General features: G+C 44.6%; 1 protein-coding gene across 3 annotated transcripts in view; it reads right to left on the reverse strand.

Annotated features, from left to right (window-relative positions):
• KAZN (kazrin, periplakin interacting protein) overlaps positions 1 to 21,018 on the reverse strand; it is a 1,129,979-nt gene that overhangs the window by 878,231 nt on the left and 230,730 nt on the right. For all 3 annotated transcript variants that reach the window (XM_019639772.1, XM_019639766.1, XM_019639765.1), the window contains exon 2: positions 11,182 to 11,339. In XM_019639772.1, coding sequence (XP_019495317.1) covers positions 11,182 to 11,339 — 158 coding nt within the window. The remainder of the gene's footprint in view (positions 1 to 11,181; positions 11,340 to 21,018) is intronic.

Consider the following 21,018-nt stretch of genomic DNA (forward strand, 5'->3'; position numbering starts at 1 on the left):
AAAAAATTAGCAATAAAATTACCTTTCTAATTATGTCTCATTCAGACTAGCATTGGTTTACATTTCCTGAGTGCGTACCCACAGGGTAGAAATGCTTTGCCCACAGAGGATCCGTAAAGTTACAAGGGCCGAATTGAGAATTGACTGATAACCAGGTTCTACATGGCAGGTGTCAGTTAAGCAACTGCAGCCTTCACGTCCCTATTTTCTGGTCCAGAATACCTGTACATTTCCCCTGCTTTCCCTTCATCCATCTGACTCCTATGTCTCACGTAGCTCAGACAACTTGTACACGATCCTTCTTTTGTGTGTGTCTCTACGTCCACAGCCTCTAGCAAGAAAAGACGAAGACCCTCCTTCCTCTGTGGACACCCACAGGCAAAGGATTAAAGGGTCTCTGCTCCATGGGGGCCAGCCGGGAGTTTCATATTCCCTCAATGAAATGTAAATCTCCGGAATAAATAATTTGCTTAGATCTTTTTGCAACATCCCAGGGGATCTATTTCCAGTTACCTCATGGAGTAGCACTGAGTACACACAACTGAATTAAAATACAAATATCTCCAATAAAGCATGAGTAGAAGTCTCTCTCTCTCTCTCTCTCTCTCTCTCTCTCTCTCTCTCTCTCGCTTTGCTCTTGTTCTGTCCTCAGATCTCAGCTTAAATGTCACAGTCACAGGAAAAGCACTGGAATCCTTATCTAAATTAGGCCCTACTGCATCTTGGAGGCAAGCATGGAAAGCCGTTATCCTGTGTTTGCTTACATGGGTAGAGTCACTCATCCCCACCAAAACACAGTCTTGGGGGGCAAGGAGCCCTTGTTTTGTTTGCAGTGTTGATGCCCACAGTCCAACACAGTGCTTGGCACCTGGTAGACGCTCGATAAATTGATGAGAAAATGAGTGAACGGATAAAATATATCTTGAGGACCCATTGTGATCAATTGTAGGGTTTCACAGAAAATGATTCTGAGGCTGGAAGACTTCCATGATCAATTAAAAAGCCGGCCCTGGGTCTAAAATCCGGTTTGTCAATCCTGACACTATGGACATTGGGGCTGGATGTTTGTTTGGCAGGGGGTGGGGGTGGGGAGGCGTCCTGTGCATTGAAGAAAGTTTAGCAACATGCCTGGCTGCTACCCACCAGATGCCAGGAGCACCACTCACCACCCCTTCCCACCAACCCACACAAGTTGTAACAATCAAAACCACCTCCAGACGTTGCTGAATGCCCCTGGGGAACAGGGCAAAATTGCTCTCCTCCTCTCTTATTTGACAGCCAGTCATCTAAAGGGTGATGGCGGGGTTGGGTATTATTTGGGAGCCGAATATTTGCCAATATGATAATAGGACATCATGAGGAGACTAGAATATTTTTTTGGGGGGGAGGGGTGGAACGCTAATACCTTTTATGTTCTATTTAAACATTTTTGAAAGCTGTGTTCTTGGAGCCTTAAACTTTCTAGGAATCTGAGAGGGTAAAGCTTAGCTTTAGGAATGTATTGCATATTTATTAAAACCATTGAAAACTCTTTGAGTTATGAGCGCTATTGTTTGTCTGAAGCCAGATTTTAATCTTCTTTCCCCCCCAAATTACACCCCCCCTTTCCCTGCATTTAATAACCCTTCAGAAAGCATACACTCTAGACTCACCAACTACAAGTAGGAAATCACTTGCGCTTGCTGTTTGATGAGCTAGATGGAACAATATAAAAAAAGGCTATTTTATTATAGCTTAATAGCCAGTCTTCAAAATAGAGATAATGATACCCAACCTCCGGTACCTCTCATGGCTGCGAGAGAAAGCTGAAGACATGCTGGCAGAGTGCTTGTAAAGCAGAGAGTGGTCTGCAAAAGCTTCTCTGAGCTTCCATAGGCCCCACATATGGCCTCATCACGAGTTATCCCAGGGCATGTTAACGTCTGGTTATCTGCCGGCACTGTGTCCGGAGTCCCTCTAGGGCAGTGCCAAGTTCTGTGCTAGGACACAAGCACCAAGTTCATGCATGTGGACTATACAATAGATTTGTTATGGCCTCCACCTGGCCAGCGGCCACTCTCCCTTCCCATGGTAACAATGCTTCCTCGCCGCCCCCGCCCCACTGTCTTGTGGGACTATTCATCAATGGGCACCCTCTTGCATTACAAGGCGGGGGAGGGCCCAGTGACCTCAGACTGTCAGGCTCTTTTAAGAATTGGAATTGTGGTCAAAGTGACACAAAGAGAGAGAAAATGGCTGGAGCTGATTCATCCTCACCACGGCACCCTGAAGCAACTGTGCTTTTAGTTCTTGAGCCCTAAATCTCCATAGCTGCCCTCTTCCTGTCTTTTCTGAGACAAGGCTCTTCAGTTTTTCCCAACAGCTACCCTATCTGCCTCCGGCACATGCTGCGCCCTGCTGTGCTGACCAGAGCTGTTCTCTGCTGCTGACAACCGGAGAGCCCCAGCCTGTTTCTCACCCCTGGCCTCCCTTCCACGAGGTTGTCACTAAGTCACATCCTGCTCACTGTAACACGGGCCACCGACTATTAGACCATCATAAATTCTATTTTATGATCATCTGAAGGGTGGATCATTAAAATAACCACTTGCATCTCAAAAATGTAAATAAGGGTTCTACAATGTGAAAATAAATTCCCAAATTGCTCTCNACGGGGGTTCAGCTTTGTTTACTGCTGACTCCACAGAGCTCCAGCGATGCCTAACAGACAGCAGGAGCTCACCAAATACTAGTGGAATCAATGAATGGATGCATGAAGGGTCTCCGTTCTGGTTTATTGGATGCAATATCCTATGTTATGTCTCTGAGGACATTAATTATATTTGTTTTAAATCTTATTCCAATTTCTCTATTAAATACTTTCTCAGATGTAAGGTTTTCAGTTTATTAAGTCTCTAATTCTATCACTTCTGCCTCATTTTGTTGGTAGTTTTCAAATGTTTGGTAGCTTTCTAAAATTAAGAGTCATTTTGTAATTGATACCCCTAACAGATCATTTTCTGGTTTAATTTAGATGGCACACTCTGGGCAAGCCCACTGTCCTTCTACTGTCTTCTCTCTGGGATTCTGGGACAGAATCCTAGGGCACACTTGGGCACAGACAAGGCTCTGTCGCCAACACAGGGTGAAAACGAAGTGTGTGAAGCCCAGACAAGTGACAGTAAATGATACCAATCACTTTGGAAGAGTAAACCTGTCCATCTTGATGAATAAGGAACAGGCTTTCCAATGAATTAGAAACATTCCATTAATGGGGGAACAAAAATCAAATGTGCTTACAGAAGAAAAATTCTTTTTTCCTCTGTACGAAGTTTTCTATAAGAAATCATTGGCCCTCTCCGGAAGGGCTGACCCCCTTGGCCAAAACGCATTCTCCAGCCCGCTGTGCCAACAGTTTAATTGTGCTCCCTTGAAATAAAAACTATACTTGAATGTGCCAGCAAACTCTGGAGAGGGGTTGGCACAACAGCAATAAGATGTCCTCCAGCTAGACTGGTGGGCAATCACTTAAGAGGTTCAGATTTCTCAGCTCCACATCTCTCTCCTCACCGGGCTTTAATGTTGCCCAACCACTCAAAGATTTATTCCTCTTGGAAGTACTGGCTGGCGCCCTTCCCCACCCCACCCCCACCCCAACTACTTGATTTGGGCTCCTTACTCTCCTCCCAGCACTCCAGGCATCTCTCTCCTACAATATTCTTCACCTGGCTCTGCAGAACTAAGGAGAAAGGGTGGCCTTGCTGTCTGGCACATGGCGAGCACTGAATAAACCCTCAGGAAAGCATCTTCCTTTCCCTGCGCCTCCCCCGCTCCTTGTAAATGCAAACAGGATACAGTAGGAACAGCCTTCCCAAGGCCTGGTGGGAGTGGGCGGGGCTAGGAGGGAGCACAGAAAACAATGTGGGAGGGGCTAGTCTGACAGGCAGGTGCACCAGGAGAGGCATGCTTGAGGAGAGGAAGGCATAACAGTCAGGGGAAGTGGAAACGTCCTGGAGAGAGATTTCATCAGCGCCACCATCTCACCAAAGGCAGAGGATGGCGGAGAAGGATGACAACCAGCTTCGCCACACTGAGCCAGATGCTGGGTGCTGAGAGCGACTCACCTTGTCCCTCTCCGGGGCGCAGCGTGACTTTGTCCCAGGGCAGCAGCTGCCTGTGAACTTGGCTAAGTCTCCATTCCACTTGCTTCTTTGCCCCCCGCCCCCTCCCAGTCCCACTAAACACCAAGCTTCAGCTGAAACTGATTAAGAAGCCCTAATGCTGATGTGAAATGTCAAGTGCTCCTCTGTTCTAAAAATATGCATCCGGAATACTTCCCAGATGAGAGAAGACATGCTTCCCTTTGATTCTGAGTTGGAAGGATGACAGTGGAGGCAGCAAGTTTGATGAAAAGAAAGGAAGAAACCAGGTGACAACTTCCCATCACACGGAGAAACCAACAATAGGGAATCAACACATTACGTGCACGTGGGCTTCAGCGGCCTAAACAGCAGCAATGCCACCGACAGCAACGGCTGATAAAACACAGCCACCTGCTGTGCCATCCTGGGCTCTCACGGGACCCTTAACTAATCCTAGATGAAATACAAACCTCTAGGTCCAGCGTTCAGGGCTGGTATTCCTTGGAGAGCAAAACACATGCACACATGTGGGCCGTCAAGAGCAATCCTTCTATTAAACAAATAATATTCCTACTGAACTACATGGTGCCTGGTATAAAAAGGTTTCCTTCCTTCTTAGTTAGTGATCTCATCAGCGAAGGTGTATCAGTTTCCTGTGGCCGCCATAACAAAGAACCACAAACCACGTGGCTTGAAACAATAGCAATTTTTAGTCTCACCGTTCTGGAGGTTAGAAGCTCCAGGTCAAGGTGGTGTCAGGGTTGGTTCCTTCCGGAGGCTGTAGGGGACAATCTGTCCCATGCCTCTGTCCGGGCTTCTGGTGGCCCCTGGCACCCCTTGGCTTGTAGATGCATCGCGCCAGTCTTCCATCGTCACGGGGCTCCATCCTCCATCCGTCTGTGTCTTCACATTATCTCCCCTCCATGCATGTGCGTCTGCCTCCAAATTTCCCCTTTGTATAAGCACATTAGTCATATTGGATTAGGGCTCACTCTAATGACCTCATTTTAACTTGATTGCCTCTGCAAAGATCCTGTGTCCAAACAATGCCACATTCTGAGACACTGGAGGTTAGGACTTCAACGTACCTTTTTCAGAGGACACAATTCAGCCCATAACAAAGCAGCTGGTCCCTTTCTATGAAGCTAGAGAAAATGCAGTGTAAGCATCCATGTCCAGAGCGAGTTCTGCAGAGCTGGGGGAGTTTTGTAGGGGTATCTCAAGGTATTTCTAAAGTTCTGCAAACTTTGACTCAGATTTCATTTAAAAATACATTGAAAACCCATCACCTAGACTCAAATGGGATATGCATCACTTACGAACAGCAGTGCACAGCGTGTACTTCCAGAATAAATGTTGGGCTTTGGGTTTTGGTTTTTTTGGGAGGGGCCAGGAATAAAACTCCTTGTGTCACCTCTGTGCGTATATTCAATTAGTAGGTGATGGATTTAAAATGATTGTCACTTTATACTGGTCTCCTTTGAATTCGAGCCCTGTGCTTGACAGCATAAGAGCGTAAGCAAGTGTATGAGACTGCCTAAGTGTGTAAGTGGATAGACAAGGGGTTCCTCAAGCTTCGTTACAAGTGTCCAGACACCTCCCTTCAGGGAGAGCTCTCACTGGGCTCCATGGTGAATCATGCAAGAGAACACGTGGCATATGGACAGGGTGACACTGGGTAGAAAGGATGGCATTTCCGTAAAGCTTGGGAACGCTATTAGCCATGGCTTCTCAGGTTGCTAGTGACAGAAACCCATGTCAATCTAGTTGGAGTGAAAGGAGGACTTTGTGGGCTACTCCACAGAGNCCCCATCTCCTCTGACGAGGGGAGGTGATTACGGGAGCTGTGTAACTGAGGGGCCTGTATCTAAGCCTGGAGAGGCCTGCAGGCTGAATTTTATTTATTTAAAATAATAATAATAATAGCTTTGCTTTAAAAGATAAAAATCACCACAGCAGAATGGGAAGTGGGTTTGTGCGAGTTATGTAAGAAACTGCAAGTTTCAGACCCACTGATTTTACAGTTTTGCGTCTGAGGATGAAAAAGAGGCCCTGCCTTTTTCAAGGTGCAGGGTAAGGATGGGGGATGGACACCAATTCCCAGAGGGGTAAGCTCAGCCCCCTAAGCCTCCTTTGAGTGATTGGCTTATCACTGTAGCTTTCTAGTTAGGGGAACTTCTTTCTGCAGTCTCCATGTCTTTCTTTCTCCTGTGGCCGTTAAGAGGTGGAAATCTGATGGTCTGAGTAGACTTAAAAATATTCCTGGGTTAATTTTCTTAAGATGAAAACTTTGCCTCTTTGCTCTCGTTCTAATTTCAGAGTTCGTTCTCCACTTGCCACAACACAGGGAGAGAGTTCTACAATAGTTATGTCTCCAGCAAGGTATCACATTTCCAAAGAGAACAAGGAAAATCTACACTTGGGGTCCTACTCATAGCCACAGCCAACATCTATGAGCTTGAGATGTCAAGCATCCTTCTGGTGCCTCACTTGGTATGATGTGAGGGCAGGAGAGTCTCTAGGGCCATCAACAGGGTGACACTTGTGGGCATGACCGTGAAGCCAGCTGCAGCTAGAAAGCACCAGATAACTGCACCAGTGATAACCACACGTGCATGCCCTGAGCAAGGGCAGACTTCAGAAAATACATGGAAGGATGGAAAGTGCTAGTGATGGGAGACATCGTCTTGCAGTGTACCTCTGTAATGAGTGAGTGAACTCCCTGGTTCCCAGGGTCCCCTTCCCAACATGCATTGTGCAGGGCTGACCCTCCCATTCGTCAGGAGCCAAGGCTTCCCCTGGTGGGGTCTCTGGTCCAAACCACGCTTCCCTAGCTGAGGCTAGCCTAGGGCATGAGTGTCCAGGACGCTCCAACGGCTAATCTAGTCACGTTATATCCGACTGTTTTTTGTTAGTTTGTTTGTTTTCCTTACCAGAAATTAATCAGAAAGCATAAACAACCAGAGGAGTTTCCTAAACCCTTCTAGAAAAGAAAATGAAGCCACCCAAATCACACTGAGCCTCTGGTGCTGGCAGGGCCCTCACCTACCTGCTGAATGCCAGGCTCGTCTCCTGCCAATCACGCCACGTCCTGCTGCCTCTCCCTCTGGCTGGGCGAGGGGAGTGCAGGTCTTTGGCGCATACGCTTTCAGGTTCCCTGAACACACACAACAGAAAGAAAGGCAGATGCACAAAGAACAGGGCAGGGGAAGGAAGGCACCGGGGAAAAGGGCAGAGCCTCATTCCACATCTCAACTAAGAAGGGGGCGGGGGAGGGGGGAGGAGAGGAGTAGGAATCAGACAGGAGAGAGGATGGAAGGAGGGGAGAGGCTGGGGGATGGGAGAAGGAAGGGGAGAGAGGAAAGCGAAGAGGAAAGGGATGGGGCTGAGAGAGCAGTGCGGGGAGGGGCGGCCCCGGAGATAGAGCTGATTTCATTTATTTTCCACCCAACATATTTGAATTTTGTCAGGACGTAAGCACAGAGTTGCTTGGAGATGACGAGAGTGTGGTTTATTTTATTTTGATTTTATTTTTTAAAAGGCTTGTTGACTTCACTCCTGGAGATGGACCTCTGGGTGGGGTGAACCAGTGACTCAGCCTCATTTAAAAGGAGTCCCCCGCACCCCCCAAACCCAGGCAGACAGCGGTTCAGGAAAGACACCTGGCTCACTGCCAGGCCTGGGCACCAGTGAGGGTCAGCGGGACGCAGGCCCTTCCCCGGTCACTCCATATTCTGTGGCCCGCAGGAGACCCCGCAGGACACAGCGTGGCTTTGCCGCTTAGGACCCGGCCTGGGAGAGGAAGACCTAACAGCCCACAAAGCGACCTGATTGTTTTTCCAAGCATTTGTGCGTCCTTTAATAAATAATGATCTTAGGTCTTCAGGGGAAAGAAGGAGGCAACTACCAATAGGAGATTTAATTTGCTGTAATCAACCCCTCTTAGCATGCAGAGTCACACATACGAGTAAAAGAATTAATCTCCACCAGAAAGAATTGCCTCCTCGGTGTTATGAATCTAATCACTTATGAGGCTGAGTCGGCAGTTTGGGTTTAGACGGAGCTCTCAGGAATAGAAGCCCCAAGATCCGGTTTCAAATGTGATCTGAATGGTACACTCCATTGAATGGGGAAGCCTGCAGACTACAAAGGGAACAGAATGCAAATAGAGGCATCGATCCCCTTTCAGACACCCCCATGCTGGAAACGTTTAGGGGATGAATCAATATCGCGGGCCTCTGGGCTGCCGTGTGTCATGTTCCTTCTTGGTTCCACTCTCTGGGGCGAATTGTCAGAGCTGCCAATCATCTCTGGCACCCCTGTTATACCTGGTAGACGTGTTTGCTCTGCGCACACCGTTTTATAATCCTCAGAGTGGAATTTCATTGCCCGGCAATGCTTTTTGCCTTTGCCTTTCTCCTAAGCAGGATTTATTGCTTCCAAGACGGATGTGACTTGACTCAGTGATGCCTTTGAAGTAGTCACTCTGCACAGCAGCCTCAGGTTCTCGGGAATACCTTTTGCCTGACTTCATTCAACCTGCTAGCTGATGTCAGAGTGTTTCATCATACTCTAATACTGTTAAGAGTCCTTTGAGCAGGGAACTGAGCAGGCTTCCATATCAACCAAATTAAGGGATGTGGTTACGCTCTTGAAGAGTTTACATCCTGCAACACGCACACCTATCGGACGTCTATTAATATCACAGAGTGCAGCCTGACAGGAAGGAGCGACGTGGAAGCTATATTCATATTCTGCTGCCCTCCTATTATGGATGAGCTTAGAATATGAAATCAGTACATTCATTCATCTTTGGAACTGAGGGGAGAGGCAAAGTCAAAAAACAACTGGAAAATAACTGAATTTCCAAAAACGCTCCATAAAGACTCTCATTAAAATTAACGTCTCTATAGACGTCAACTTCAAAACTGAAAAACCACATATCCCCCCCGGCCATCCCCCACATGTTGGTGTACCTTAGCATTTTATAAGCGTGGCCACCTTAATCGTACAGAGAGCGTATTTCAGAGGTGCTCTGAGCCTGGGGCTCTAAGGAGAGAGTATATTTCAGAGGTGACTCTAATTGACCAGTCATGGGCCTAGAATCATAACCACAAATAATGTTGCAAAGAGTTGGTGGTTTCGGAAGACGAGAAACGGGGGTGGTATTTTTAGACTAAACGAATCACGGTCTACCTCATCCTATATTAGTCTGAAAGACAAGAGGAGGAATCTTCCAGCAACAGGAGGCAAAAGAAACAAGGTTCCCAGACACCACTCTGCTTTCGTACCTGACTTTTCATGATTTTGGTTTTTTTCCTCTCAGGAGGAAGATCCAACCCATGGTCCTTTTAGAGTGTATGACTGAGGGGGATAGCCACCATACGCTGCTCCCTTTTATCTAGATATTTCAGCAAGAGCATTCTAGCAGGCTTTGATTTGGGATAAGGAGAGAAGGAGATAATAAAATGTTCCAACACAGTAACCACATTATATTGGATATTTCAGCCCCATGAGATAAAACAAAGGAAAAACTTGCGATCGACACTACTAAGGATGAACATTGTCAAATGAATTCAGCATTTAGAGGGAGACGGTATTTCCTCAAGCAACATTTTTGCAATCTAGTTCTAGGCACCAGTAAGAGGTAAAAAGATGAATAGTTTTTATTCCCTTGGATTTTGCCAACTGAAGTTTATACAGTATCTTTGGGGATTTCTTTAGACAGTTGCCTTGGCTGGGGTGCTAGCTATAGGATTGGGTCCAGGAGCCGAGGAAAGCTAATCCTTTCGAGAACAATTGGCTCTCTTTGATTTGGTAAATTGTTCTAAATTTCCCTTTCTTCTGAGGTTTAAAACTGGCTGCTGTAGCTTTAGAATCTTTCCTTTCTCCACCAGGCAGGCTCGGGGAGAAAGGAGAAGCTTAATGGGCCGCTCATGATATAGAGAAGGGAGAAGGGTGACTAGAAGGAAAGGTTTTGCATAATTTGGGCCATCTCACATAGGGGCTGAAAAAAATCCCACGGGAGCAACTTCAAACACTGACAGGTGAGAAGTGCATAAAAGCCTTGCCAGTTAAAGTCTTATTGGTACAAGTTCCAGACTTCAGGATTGATTTTTAAAAATCAAACATAAAACGCCACCATGGTAGAAACAAAAGCAAAGAAACCACAGTTCAAAATCGGATACGGAGCGGAACGTAGGACATCTCCAGCCATTCTGACCCTCACTGCTATTGAAGAAAACCAGCTCAGGAAGAATGATGCAGGGAAAATTAATATGCAATCACCAAACCCAAAGGTCATTTTCTGAAACATTTCTAGATGCTGAAGAGGTAGGAATGACAATAACATCTAGCTCAGCTTGGCCTCACTCACATAGAAAACTCCCACGTCTCTTAAAACACCTGGTGTTTACCTATCAACATTGCTAGAGAGACCCACCAACAAAGCCAGAAGGAGTCGACAGGTTATTTTTTAAATATTTCAATAAAAATCATGCACAAGGGGAAACCTTGAAGAGTAACATCTTAACAATAGCAGGCAATGAGCTAAATACTTTCCGTAATTAATGTATTGTTAGCATTACACAACAACGACAAAAAACCCAAACTGGTGCTGATTCGCTTACTGGTGGCCCATCCAACGTACCACAATATTCATTAGCTACTGAGCGACGCTGTTTGGGATAATCCTGCTCTACCCAAAGGCTCTGCCAACGCTGATGCCTGCCAAGTGTGTATGTAAATGGTTTTCACTTTTCCAAGGCTAGCGGGAGATCTGTTAAATTCGCAGAGACGACGCATATATTATTTTTGAGCCCTACTACTTTGCCTTAAAAACGAGTGACTTTAACACTAAATCCCAAATAATATCGAACTGGAGACACAATACTCAATATATCAGAATGTCTGTGACGTGGCTGTTTATCACAGCAGCAGTTTTAAAGAAGTGGGGTAGTTGGACATCTTTGCACAGCTTATGCCAAAAACAAGACGAAACAGGAGACCGCCGACCGGGCGTGTAGAGAATGGAGAATGTAGAATTTGTTGATCTCTGTACCTGAGCATCCATAAGGAGGTGCCTCATCAATATCATGGAACCCTTCAGAGTCTCCTTCTCAGCGGGCAGAAAGGGGTCTTTGTCCTCCTCCAGCGCCTTCGACTTGGTGACAATAAAATGAGATATTTGGTCGTTTAGGGTATGCAATGATTGCACCGCTGCAAAACAAGAGAAAGAAGGGAAGTGGAATCGCAACAGGTAGCTTTCAAAGAAACACTGGCTAGTAATTTTAAAGGGAAAAGCGAGAGTGTGCCTAAAAGGTATGAACCAGGCAGCTATCAAGAATCCCCCTGATACATCCATGAACCTCTTCAGCATCTGTGTTTAACAGCTAACAAATATTTATTGACCAATATTTACTTTCCAAATGAGCAAGCCTATATGGGGTGCTTGGGGATATAATCAGGAGCAAAACCAGACCTGATGCCCACCCTCATGGGACGTCCAGTCTTGTTGGGAAAACGGAAGCAAGGTAGCAAATACGTCTAACAAGGTGACTTTGTGGTTGGTGTATTTATAAATCACAGAGATTACCAGGACATGACGAGATGGCCCTAGATTAGATTTACATTTGTGGTAACAGAGTTGGCCATTTTACCTCTAAGCAGATGGCCTCTGTCATTAAGATTTATGAAGGGACAGTGGCCATGTTTTCCAACCAGTGCCACATGTGTGCTAGGAGGAGTATTGGTTCTCGATAATCTCCACAGCACTTGCCATCTGACGGGTTACAGATTTCAAGATTTTGCTTAGTTGTTATGCTCGCTGCTTGCTTCTGTCTCTGCTTTCTCCACAGCGCACTCAGTAAAGCAGAGTGTTGTTGTTTTTTAAATCTCTTTGTTCACAGTTATATTCCCCCAACGACTAGAACAGTGCTTGGCAAATAGAAGGTGCCCAATAAATATCGTTGAATTAATTTCCTTATTTTTCCTTGAATTAAAATTTTCTTTCCTTATAGAATGTCCATAATTTCCAGGTGAATCTCTCCTTTCAAACCAAGAATAAGCAAATCCTTGGCATTCTCAGGAAAGTTCACTGCACTAGCTACAATTCTGAGGGTGAAAAGAAATCATCAAAAACTAGTATACACAGGCGATCCAAGATGGCAGGTGGCAGGCCTCCAGGTGTCCTGGCTTTTTGTGGAGTTATCCCAGGCCGGGTACTGGTGGCAGCTGACCTGAGTTCACAGCAAAGCCTCTCCCACATGCCTCCAGGTACAGCACAGGCAGCAAACAACAGTGGATCACTTTGTAGCTCCTACCAGGTAGTCCCCAGCTTGTCACAGGCAGTGGGTGACCTGGGCCTGCACCGGAGCTCCTCCCAAGAGGCCCCAGAACCAACACACTTGGAGGCTGGCTTCAGACCACAGCAGAGCACTGCCCAATTAGCCCCATAAGCGGCATGCACAAAGGGTGGTCTCAACAGGCACCAGAGCCCACAGGGGGCAAATCCTACTCCATGTGGTCTGCCCCCCCCCACACAGCAACCCATAAGCTGTGGATGTGTAAATGGATTAAATGCTCAAATAAAAAAATAGGAGGCGCTGAATGGATAAGAAAACAGAACTCTTACATATGCTGCCTACAAGAGACTCACTTCAGATTGAAAGATACTCACAGACAGAAAGTAAAGGGATATAAAAAAATATTTCATGAAAATGGAAAAACAAAACAAAACAGCTGAAGTAGCAATATTTATACCAGACAAAATAGACTTTTAAACAAAGGATATAAGAAGACACAATGAAGGATCCAGTAATCCCACTTCTGGGACTTATTCAAAGAAATCCAAAATGCTACTTTGAGGGAATATGTGCATCCCTATGTTCATTGCAGCAGTGTTTACAGTGGCCAAGATATAGAGGCAGCCTGGGTGTCCCTGAATGGATGAATGGATAAAGGGGAGGTGGTATATAACTTGTATATGCAATGGAATATTGCTTGGTCATGGAAGGGAATGGGTTCTTGCCGTCTGCAGTCACAAGGACCGACCTGGAGGGTGTTGTGCTGAGTAGAGTATATCAGACAGAGAAAGACAGATGCAATATGATTTTGTTTATATGTGGAATCTAAGAACAATATTAACAAACAAACTCCTAGATACAGAAAACATTTTGATGGTTGCCAGATGGGAGGGACGTTGGGGGTGTCGGTGAAAGAAGGGGAAGGGATTAAGAAGTACAAATTGGTTGTTACACAGTTGTTAAGGAGATGTAGGGTATGGCATAAGGGATATAGTCAATAATATTGTAATAACTATGCATGTTGTCAGATGGGTATTAGATTTTGGGGGGTGATGGATGGTAGAACGTTGGGGGCAGGGTGAAAAAGGTAAAGGGATTAAAGAGTACAAATTGGTAGTTACAAAATAGTCGTGAGGGTATAAAGTAAAGCATATAGAATATAGTCAATGATATGGTAATAACTATGTGTAGTGCCAGGTGGGTACTAGACTAGCCAGGGGGATCACTTCATAAGTTATGTAAATGTCTAACCATTATGCTATACACCTGAAATTAATATAAAATAATACTGAATGTCAACTGTAATTAAAAAATTTAAAAAGGAGGGAAAAGAGGAAGGGGAATAAGAGGTCCAAATTTCCAGGTAGAAAAAAAGTCATGGGGATGTAACGTACAGCCTGGGAAATATAGTCAATAATATTGTGACAGCATAATACAGTGTCAGATGGTTGCTGGACTTAATCATGGTGATTACTTTTTTAGGTATATAAATGTTGAATAACTATGGTGTATCCCTGAAACTAATATAGTATTGTATGTTAGCTATATTTTTAATAAAAATATCCTTTTAATTAAAAACCTGGAAAAAAATACTAGTATATATAGCACGACTGTGAGGACTGCTGCTATAGATTATGAGGAATTAAAAGTTCAGATTACCCTCTGGCTGTAAGTAACTAGCAAACTGTACAATATCTTAGAAACAATTATTTTTACACATTAAACAACAGACAGCACAGGACTGAGATCCTTTAGAAAAGTGAAAAAAACCCCAAGTTGGGTCTTATCATCACCAGGCATTTGGAAAAAAGAGTTCAGACTCCAGCTGAGAAACAGGAATCCAGGGAGAGCCCAGCAATCTCACTGCATTGAGGGGGCAGAGATTGCAAAGGGTAAGTTTGCTTAAATTTGCCAGACAGAGCACTGCAGAGAAGGCAGTTACAGAGAGATTTCCAGAAATCTGCCCAGGGGTCCCTTTGAGTTATTGGCTGAATATTAATCTTGTGTGTGGGTAAGATGAAACTCTACATGACCTGGCAAGAAAAAAATTCCAGGAGATAAGGTTAAAGTTTGGGAAGCTGTAAGCCAAACAATCCCAAGAGAACTCACGAGGCCAGGGATTGTCTGCGTGTTCACCAGCCAAAGTGAAGGGGCTTTGTTGGAATACAGGGCACGTTCAGTAGGGACAGGCATTAGACATGAATCTAAATAATTCCCAGAAGAAAGCCTACTGTAGGTCCATCCAACAGGGTTTCAAAGTAAGCCTGGAAAGGACTGAACTAATCTACAAGTAACTAAAATTACTGCTAGAAAAAAAAAGGAGCATTTTGTAGCCTCCCCAAATGTAAAATTTATAATGCTCAGTATTCAGTAAAAATAACCAGACATGTAAAAAAGCAAGAAAGTGTGACTCATACCCTGTAGGAAAAATAATCAGTGTATAGAAACAGACCCAGAAATATCAAGCAATAGTATCAACAAACATGGCTATTAAGACAGCTATTAAAGATATGTTTTGTATGTTCAAACCATAAAATAAAACTTGATTATAATGAGGATTAAAATAGAATATTTAAGTGAGAACCAAATGGAACTTCCAGGGATGAAAAATGCAATATCCAAAATGAAGTTTTTATTGAATGAGATTAATAGCAGATTGAATAATACAGAAGAGATGATCAGTGAACTTGAAATTATAGTAATAAAACTATCTATAATCAATAAACAAGCCCTCTCTGACAACATAAAACTATCTGACACACAGGCAGCCGGAGTCTATCTGGGTGGGGGGGTGAGGGTTCAGGGTAGGGGCAGAAAGAATATTTGAAGAAATAATAGACAAAGTTTTTTCCAAGTTTGATAAAATTATAAACCTACAAATCCAAGAATTTCAATAAATACCAAGCAGGATAAATAGATGCATAAAGAAAACTACACCAAGGTGTACTATAATCAAATTTCCAAACAAACAAACACACTGTGAGAAAATCTTAAAATAAGCCAGAGAAAAATGGCACGTTGCATTGAGAGGAGCAAAGAATGATGTCAGACATGTCATCAAAATCTATGCAAACCAGAAGATATTCTATGCATCTTGAAAGCACCGAAAGAAAAAAACACTTGTCAACCTAGAATTCTATAACCAATAATAATATCTTTCAAAAAGGAAGGTGAAATAAAGACCTTTGGTTTCTAAAAGGTGAGAGAATCCATCACCAGTAGACATTCATTAAAAGAAATGTTAAAGAAATTTCTTTAGGCAGAAGGAAAAATGACATTACATGGAAATCTTTATTTACAAAAATGAAGAAAAGGATGCTTGAAAGGGGCAATAACATACTGCCCCTTTGAGTAACAGAAACATATTTTCTTTCTCACCTTTTAATTAAAATAATAGATGGTTTAAAGCAAAAAACATAATGTAATGTCAGATAGATAACACGTAAAAGAAAAACATGACAACAGCACAAAGAATGAGAGAGTGCAAATGGAAGTATATTGTTGTAAAGTCTATATATTACCCATATGGTGGTATGTTATTCAAAGGAAGACCCTGTTAAGTAAAATATGCATACTGTAAATCCTACAGTAAATAAATAAATAAATAAATGGTGGTTTTGAACTATGGAGAATCAAACTTGAAGGACTGAGCAGAGAGCTGCAACTATAAGCCGTAGAGTAGAAAGAACACAGGATATGACATCAGAGCAGTTTCTCATTGCACAGGAAGACGCTCAAACCTTCCCTGGATTGGGGGAGGAGCTTTGCTAAAACAGAGAAAGATGAACAAGAAAGTATGGGCCTGATTCTTGCCTATCCTGAATCCTTGTTCTCCAAAGGAGGTGGTTAGAAACACCCAGAGAGATTTGGGATCTGCAAGCAGAAGTGACTTAGAGTCCTATATCCTGCCCTGGACAGCTGGGTGGGGGAGTCTCTCAGGGCACATGCCAATATGACGTAGCCAATTTTAGGGCAGAAATGATAGCCACATGGAATTTTAAGTCAGAGAAGATCTGAGGTAGCTCTACTGCCCTGCCACCCTCATCCCCCTACCCCCACCTCCAGCCTCCCTCAGCATCACTGGAGCTGAAGATATCTCCATGGAGTCTAGAAATGTCCAGAGGGTGATTCGTGGGCCAGATACACATCCCTAAGACAGGACAATCCATAAGCTTCCCGAGAACCCAAAAAGAAGGGATAGAGAAAGGGTACGGGGAGCAATTTGAATTTACTTGATATTTACCCAGAAGATACGAAGTTTTTAAGCACAAGTGACTGAGCTACCATCGGTGGAAAGGTGGGTTCCAGATCTAACTTGAGTTCCATTACAAAAAGTTAAAAACGACAACAATAACAACAACAGATGACTTTGTGGAGCTGTGACTGGACACTTTTTATCCCTCTAATTTTCCTCCCTACATGCCTTGTAAATAGGAAGATGGGAGCACACCGTACCCTAAGGAGAACAATTGAACAGGCATCCAAATAACCAGCCCAGGATCTAGGACCAACGTCTGGATGGTCCTTGCCACATTTTCGACCACTATCCTGCCTTCCCTTTCCCTCCTCCCAGTAGACGGACATGATGTTCTCAGGAGCAAGCCTTTCTTCCTAAGTCATTCTGATGACACCCCAGTTCTCAAGTGGCTTATAAACACACAGAGTCTGCTGTCAGCCAAAATCCTCATCTAATTCTTGGAAGGGAGACATTACCGTCAGTGATTTCCACTCTAACTAGATGAGTGAATTTGGAATTCTTCTTATGCATCTATTACAACTCTCTCTGCTCTTGTTCCAAAAAATTAAGGCTCAGTGACTAAAACCTGCTCTAAATTTAAGTTTCTCCTAAATTCGAAAGACACACTGAAAGAGTGAACACTATCCTCCTCTGCTCAAAGAATAGACACTTCCATCAGAAAACTTACCATAATCTATTGTCACTGGTCATGTAAGAAGCTATCGGTGGTACACTTAATTATTGGATCCCGAACTGCTCCTGGATGAAGCTATTCCTACAGATCCCTCCCCTGTGACCCTTCTTGGTGGAGAAATATATCCCTACCTTGAGTGATGTCAGGCTTTGTTGCATGACTTGCTTTAGTCAATTCAATGTGAGCAGATGTGAGCTATGCCACGTCTAAGCAGAAGCTTTAAGAACCATCACATGGTTTCACTATCATTTCTTTCCCCTTTGCCAGGAGAACGGCCAGATCCCAGAACAAAGAAGACACGTAAGTGAAAAACAAACCTTTGCAACTGTGAAGCACCAAAATATGGAAGAATGTTTGTTACTGGAGCACAGGCTAATGAAAGCTGACTGTTGCAAAGTCTCTGGATTCGCTGTGACTCCACTGAAGGCAGGAATGGAATTTTGTATCACTGTATCATTGGTGTTCGACAAAGAAGAGTCACTTGGGAAATGTTTATTGAGTGAATAAATACAGTTGGTTTGAGAGTACACCTTCTAAAGCCAGATAGCCTGGTCTAAATCCCACCTGCCCCACTGACTAGCTGTAATGTAATAATGATAAGAATTATAGTTGACTGTGTGCCTGTCGTATGTCAGGGGCTTTTCAAACCTTTGTGCAGAATGATGAGTCATTAATTACGTGGGTCCTAGGGTCCGAGCCTGAGTTCAAAGCCAGCCCTGCCATTGACTAACTGGGTGAACTCGTACATATTACCTTATATCCCACAGTGCCCAGCACATCGTAAGTGCTCAGTACATGTTGGCTGTTGTTATCGGGGAAGATCTATTATAGATGAGGAATCTGAAGCTCAGAGAGTTTTACCCAACAGATGAGACCCAAGGCCATGACTCCCTAATGCCTGTTCTCATGATCTTGCTACAATACCACACTGCTGACCCAGAATGAAGTCTAACCAGAGACAAGTGGGAGTGTTATACCACCAACACCAGCCAAGTGGGGCACAATAAAAGGGGAGGGTGGGGATGTCTAGATGGTTTTTTTTTCAAATATAAAACAAGCATATAACAGAGTGCCTGGCACACAGTAAACACTGCATGTACTAAAAATGGCTAGGATTTGAAGCCCTTCACTGCTGCTTCTCTGGCTACATTTCTTGAACCTCTTATCTCCATCTCACCGTTCCTCCATTGATAATAATTATTATTGTTATTATATTATATTATATTAATGTTATAGCAAACATCTATGGAGGACCCATGATTTGGCAAACACTGTACCACATGTTTAATGGGCATTACCTCATATAATCTCCCCAACAACTCTATTAAAGAAAGTGCCGTTATTATTCCTATTTTACAAATGAAGAAAACTTGGATTGAGTGGCTTGCCCAAGGTTATGCACAAGTCAGTGAGGGCGGCACAATGCGCACCTGGGCAGAGCCCAGGCACGCAGTCCCTGCTTTATACCACCGTCACCCTCACACCACTTTCTCCTCCATCCCATTCCCACCAATCTCTCCTCTGTGCGGACACAACTGCCACCCTGGTCCCCCACTCTCTACCACTCCATTCTCACCACTTCCTTTAAGGCATAACCAAGGAGTCCACCCTGATGATGTATTTCCACCTGGGTGCCACACGGAGCAATCCTAGGAGTACAGTGTCAGGCTGCCTCAGGGCTGCCACCTGGTAATCACCCTGCACTTTTACAGGTGAGGAAACTGAGGCCGGGAAAGATTACCCAGCTTCCTCAAGATGCTGTGAAGGTTTGAGAGTATGGACCCTGAAGCCAGTCGGCCTGGGTCCCAATCCTGTCTGCCTCTCCAGCTAGCCGTGTAACCTTGGGGGTGGGGGGTACTTAACCCCTCGCTTTCCCTATCTGTAAGCGGGGATAATGATAGTAACCATTTCATAGAGTTGCTCTGAGAATTAAATGAGAGTTTGCATGAAGCATGAGACACGGTATCTATCACATGGTAAATTGATAAAAAACGTTAACTATGATGATTATTATTCCAGTCTTTACCTTGCTGATATTAACTAGTTCCTAACAGGTTCATTATTAACTCCTTGTTATATGAACAAGCCCACAATGGTCCCTGTGTATCGGCCCCTAGGTTATTTCTTCAGTACAGGCTGAGACCCATTTGCTGAAAAGCCTGCCGGTGGCAAACTCAAATTTTTACACATCCAATTGTTTTAAATGTAGCCCCATTCAGCAGATTTTTAGCTAGTTAGAGCCTTTCTGCTTTGCATACCCCACAAAACTGTGCCCAACATCTGCTAGCCATAATTAAGATAAGCCCTGGGACATAAAGACCCCGAGCCACAGTTGCTCTAGCTGTCCCCAGCCTCCCCACTGTGCTGAGTGACATCACCTAACATGGAAGTCTCCTCTGGGATCCGTCCTCTCTCCCAGGAGTTCCTTTGCTCTCCTTGCCTTCTGAGTATCTGCCCCCTGCACTTCTCAACAGCCTTCTGCTGTGAGGGGCTCCCCCGACCCCACCCCAAGCAAACCTGTCAAAGCTTCACCCAATAAAGCATGTGTGCGCTACTGCCACCTAGTGGTCATATCTTTTTCTTTGAGGCGCTCCCAGATCCCTTACATCGCCTACACTACCCATTTGTCTACTCATTTGGGGTCCCCAGTTACAACTAGTTCCACTACCTCACACACAATGAAAACTTGATCACTACAAGTTGAATAACTGGAAGGAATGATAGCAGGAAGAAATGTCCTCCCGGTGTGATTATGTATGGACCTAGTCTTCAAGGCATGTCATCTGTGTTAGGCTATGTCATGGGTACTTTATGGATTTGTCTGGTTAGCAGCTATTTCCCTCTTCTTTTAATACAAGAAACCCTCTTTTGCTTTTGTGGAAACACCCATCCCCACTTGTGCTTCGTGTAGGGCTGATCCCACTGCCAGGTCCCAGAGGTGGGCGCATAGTCTAAGCTTGGCCAGCCCAAGAATTTCATCTCCATGGCAACAGTGATGGGTTCAGGAGAGGGCAGGTGACCAAACTCAGCCAGGGCTCTGTGATAGAACTATTACGAAAGAGCCTCTCTCCCTTGTTCGGTTGGGACTGCTAAACTGGTAGATTTGTGGAATAGCTGGCGGCCTGTGAAGCCATCATTTGAGGAGCCCTACCTGAGACTAAAACCAACCGAGTAAAGAGGGAAATAGCACTGACAGCTGGGGAACAAGATGCTTATCCGTATGGCTACAGCAATGGATTCAGCCCCAGGTGCTGCGCTCAGGTGGGTCAGTAAAGCCCCTTCTCTTCATTCGCTCATCTGGGTTGGGCTTCTGTCATTTGCATCCCGGAAGTCGTGACTACTACAAAGAAGCCTACGCTTTTTCTTCATTGCAATGGCTCCGTGTGATTATTTCTTTAGTGTCTGACTCCCTCTGTGGCAGATTAAAGATGATCTTCAATTTTGCGCTGCTCCTCCCACTGAGAAGTAGAGCATCAAGCCCCTCCCTGAGCCTGGCTGGCCTTAGCGACATGGTTGGCCAGCTGTAAGAGGCAGAAGTGACAGTCTGGGATTTCCAAGGCTAGATCCTAAGAGTCCTTGCAGCTTCTGTTCATGACCTTGGGACACTCGCCCTGGGAGAAGCCAGCTGCCATATAAACAGCCTGACTACCCTGAGACCACCAC

This window comes from Hipposideros armiger, unplaced genomic scaffold (assembly GCF_001890085.2).
Source record: "Hipposideros armiger isolate ML-2016 unplaced genomic scaffold, ASM189008v1 scaffold_46, whole genome shotgun sequence".
Taxonomy (NCBI): Eukaryota; Metazoa; Chordata; class Mammalia; order Chiroptera; family Hipposideridae; genus Hipposideros; species Hipposideros armiger.